General features: G+C 44.1%; 1 protein-coding gene and 1 long non-coding RNA gene across 7 annotated transcripts in view; one reads left to right on the plus strand and one right to left on the minus strand.

Moving 5' to 3' along the window:
* Window positions 1–3990, plus strand: part of B4GALNT2 (beta-1,4-N-acetyl-galactosaminyl transferase 2) — a 24842-nt gene that overhangs the window by 186 nt on the left and 20666 nt on the right. For 2 of the 6 annotated variants that reach the window (XM_005868142.1, XM_005868143.1), the window contains exons 1-2: window positions 561–641; window positions 3420–3601. The exons of 2 other annotated variants lie outside the window; for them this stretch is intronic. In XM_005868142.1, the coding sequence (XP_005868204.1) occupies window positions 639–641; window positions 3420–3601 (185 nt within the window). In that variant the 5' untranslated portion in view covers window positions 561–638. Of the gene's footprint in view, window positions 1–560; window positions 642–3419; window positions 3602–3990 lie in introns of those variants that run through there. 2 more of the 6 variants (XM_014541152.1, XM_014541151.1) reach the window with 2 other exon arrangements.
* Window positions 902–3990, minus strand: part of LOC106726418 — an 8023-nt gene continuing 4934 nt past the window's right edge. Inside the window, exons 2-3 of the long non-coding RNA XR_001362490.1 lie at window positions 1616–1618; window positions 902–953 (exon numbers count right to left, since the gene is read on the minus strand). This is a non-coding gene — a long non-coding RNA (uncharacterized LOC106726418). The remainder of the gene's footprint in view (window positions 954–1615; window positions 1619–3990) is intronic.

Raw genomic sequence — 3990 nt, forward strand, 5'->3', positions numbered from 1 at the left:
GCTGAGAACGCCGGGGCGGGGGAGGAGCTGGTTGGTCTCTAAATTGAGTCCAGCCCGCGCGCCCCCTCCCCCCGCAGGTGAGGGCAGCGGGAAGGGGACGGCGCTTGGGGACGCTGTTGCTGTGAACATTTTTTTTTTTTTCTGTTGAAAAATTCGACGTGGAGGCTGCCTCTCGTGGCCGGGAAGGTGGAAAGGGGCCTTCGGAGCGCAGGATTCGGGTCTCTGGGTGGAACCCGGAGGCTCTGACCCAGGAGGGCTGGGGCGTCTTTCCTGCGCCCGGGACCGACCGCCTCGGGGACTGGGGTCCCCGCGCGAGGGCCGCGGGCTCTGGACGGTCGGGGGGCGGAGGCTGCGTCCACTCCGCGGTTTCAGAAAGCACCCGAACGGGAAGGATTTGGAAAGCCGATTTCCAGCTCCACGCGCACAGCCCCTCGCCACGGAGTGAACGTCTGTGTGTGTCCCGGAGCGCTGTGGAGCCTGTAAGAGTAGCGTGATGATTAACGGAGAAAGGAGACTTGGAGGTTTATCCACTACTTCGAAGGATCAGAAATACAGTTTGTGCCTCTTTATCCCCAAAGTTTCTCCCCTTGTATTTACTAGAACAATCATTTAGTACAAGGAAGTCATCTCGTGAAAATATGGTGAGATGATGTTATTTATTTATTTATTTATTTTTTTAAAAAGATATATTTTATTGATTTTTTACAGAGAGGAAGGGAGAGGGATAGAGAGTTAGAAACACCGATCAGCTGCCTCCTGCACACCCCCTACTGGGGATGTGCCCGCAACCAAGGTACATGCCCTTGACTGGAATCGAACCTGGGACCTTTCAGTCCGCAGGATGCTCTATCCACTGAGCCAAACCGGTCAGGGCTGTTTTTTATTTTTTGCCTGGGACGGGAATGGAAAAGGAAAAGGGAAAGGCTCTGCTGGCTCCCAGGAGGAGAGCGAGTCTAATGTTTGTTTGTTTGTTTGTTTGTTTCTTTATTGATTAAGGTCATACATCTGTGTCCTAGTCTGATGTGTTTTGAGCGTTAAAACAAAGCACAATTGATCAATTGGACAGCTGGACTCATACACAAAAGGACTGGGTTTAACTGATGTTTGCTAACTTTATCTCTCTACCATCTTAAAGCTGCAGGCTGGTGTGACCTTAGAGGAACTAGAGTTCCTCTCTCCAAAGTAACTTCTTTTATTTATTTATTTGTTAATTCTCACCCAAGGATATTTTTTTAAAATATTTTTTTATTGATTTCAGAGAGGATGGGGGAGAGAGAGATAGAAACATCAATGATGAGAGGGAATCATTGATCGGTGCCTCCTGCACACCCCACACCTGCAACCCAGGCATGTGCCCCACCCGCAATCAACTGTGACTTCCTGATTCATAGTTTGGTGTTCAACCACTGAGTTATGCCCACTGGACAACCCAAGGATATTTTGTCCATTGATTTTTAGAGTGTAAGGGAGGGAGGACGGGGGAAGAGAGAGAGAGAGAGAGATTGATTGGTTGCGTCCCTCCAGTACACGCCCGGGGCTTGGGGTCAAACCCATGACCAAGGTGTGTGCCCGTGACTGGGAATCCGACCCGTGACCCTTCAGTCTGTGGATGAACGCTCTAACCACTGAGCAAGACCAGCCAGGGCCAAAGAAATTTCTTTTAAACTTTCCTTTGCTTCTAAGTTTACTTTTTCATTCAAAAATGTCTGAATTTGAAATGGGTACATTCTGTGCCCATTTATTAATTGGTGTCTTGGTTGTTTTTTCTCATAAATGAATTAAGATTAGATCTTTGCTCTCGTAATAGTTCAATTACCATTTTAATTTCAGTGTTGATTTTCAATGTGCAGACATTTTTAAAAGTTCGGATGCAGACACAAAGATAAAGCCCACGGAAATCATGAGACTACCTTTCTAGGCAAAATAAAAATCGAGGCTATTGGTTAACTGGCTTCCGCGGTCTGCAGGGAGCTTGACAGCAGGGCCATCCCTGCTTGGGTACAGGAGTCTCTCAGGGCAATGAGAATCACCATCTTCTTACTCAGGCCTAAACTGCCGTCCCGTCTCTGTATCTGGACTAGGAGAACTGCTTGGCAGCGCTAAACAGCTGCACCTGCCTGGAAGGGTTGAGTGGCCATTAGCTGACACAGATGCCTGGCTCATTTCCTTATTTCTCACTGACTTTATAAATTGGACTTTGGCTCTTTCTTGAATGTTTCTCAAATATGGTCCAACCAGAATATCAGACCCATACAATTATAAGTTTAACACCCCCACTTAGGCACTAAAACAGTGCAGTTTTACTGGGGTAGAACGTTTGTCGTTATCTGTTGATTCAGCTGTTGAACATTTTATTGGCCATCTTTACCCACATAATTCCTATTAATGACTGCTTTAAAATGCTATCCCTAGCTGGAACCAGGTTTGATAAAAAGAACTCCAAGCTGAGGTAGATCTGATCACATGGTCAAACTTGACTAAGAGTAAGTAAAAGTCTGTTTTTTGGCCAGTGCTTCTATAACTTGATTACCTCAAATACACCTATCTTTTTTTGAATACCACTTTGGAAAATCAGATGCTACAGAAATATATAACAAAGTAGTGAAAATTCCACCTAACATTTTTAAAAAAATATATTTTATTGGTTTTTTACAGAGAGGAAGGGAGACGGATAGAGAGTTAGAAACATCCATGAGAGAGAAACATCCATCAGCTGCCTCCTGCACACCCCCTACTGGGGATGTGCCTGCAACCAAGGTACATGCCCTTGACCGGAATCGAACCTGGAACTCTTCAACCACCTAAAATTTTTGTATATATTCATTTTTTTTGTTTATTCCACCCACTTATTTGCTTATTTCAGAACCAGCATCATACTTTTAATAATTATAACTTTATAATAATTTTATTATGTAGTGGTAGCCCAGCCTGGTACACAGCCATTCCTCTTATTTGTAATATTTTCCTTGCTATTCTCATGTGTTACTTCCAATACACTTTAGAATCATTTTGAAATTTTAAAATCTTGTTGTGGTTTCATGTATGTGATTATTATATTGAATTTATAGAGTAATATAGGGTGAAGTTACACCAGTACAATATTGAGTTATTCTCGTCAAGAATAAGGAATTTATCTTCATTTATTTATATTTCCCTAAGGTAGAGGTGACTTGCTTAATGCTTGATTCTTTATTTGTTCAAAGACAGAATTAATACTTGATCACTGCAAATAAAAAAAAGAGAATATAGGATTATGTTGATATAAAAATATGTTGAGCCCTAGCCATTTGGCTCAGTGGATAGAGCGTCGGCCTGTGGACTGAAGGATCCTGGGGGTGGAGGGGAGGAAAGATGTTTATTTCATAAGTAGCTACTGTTAGGCCTATAGGGCAATACAATCCTTATTGGCCATTTGTAAGCTTCCCGCCACAGGAGAACAAAAGACCAGGAAAAATTCGCTGGACACCAGGAGGCAGACCATACAAGGAGTGAAAACTGTCCTGAAGGCATCTGATTGCACACCTGCATTCCATCTCATTCCAACCCCACCAGCTCAGCCCCCAAACCCCACTGATGACAAGTTTCCCACCAGTGACTGCATGTAAGGTTGAAACTCCAGCTCCTGGGTGCTGCTGTCATTGACCCAATGTCCCCTTGGCTTGGTGCTGTGCAGCCTTTCCCTTCGGATATCCCACCCTCACCCCCACCCCGACCCTTAAATAAATTCAATTTTTCTTTTCTTTTTTAAAAAATATTTTATTTTAGCCCTAACCAGTTTGGCTCAGTGCATAGAGCATCGGCCTGCGGACTCAAAGGTCCCAGGTTCGATTCCGGTCAAGGGCATGTACCTTGGTTGCGGGCACATCCCCAGTAGGGAGTGTGCAGGAGGCAGCTGATGATGGATGTTCTCTCATGGATGTTTCTAACTCTCTATCCCTCTCCCTTCCTCTCTGTAAAAAAATCAATAAAATATATATTTTAAAAAAAAAT

Source organism: Myotis brandtii, unplaced genomic scaffold (assembly GCF_000412655.1).
Source record: "Myotis brandtii unplaced genomic scaffold, ASM41265v1 scaffold265, whole genome shotgun sequence".
Classification (NCBI taxonomy): domain Eukaryota; kingdom Metazoa; phylum Chordata; class Mammalia; order Chiroptera; family Vespertilionidae; genus Myotis; species Myotis brandtii.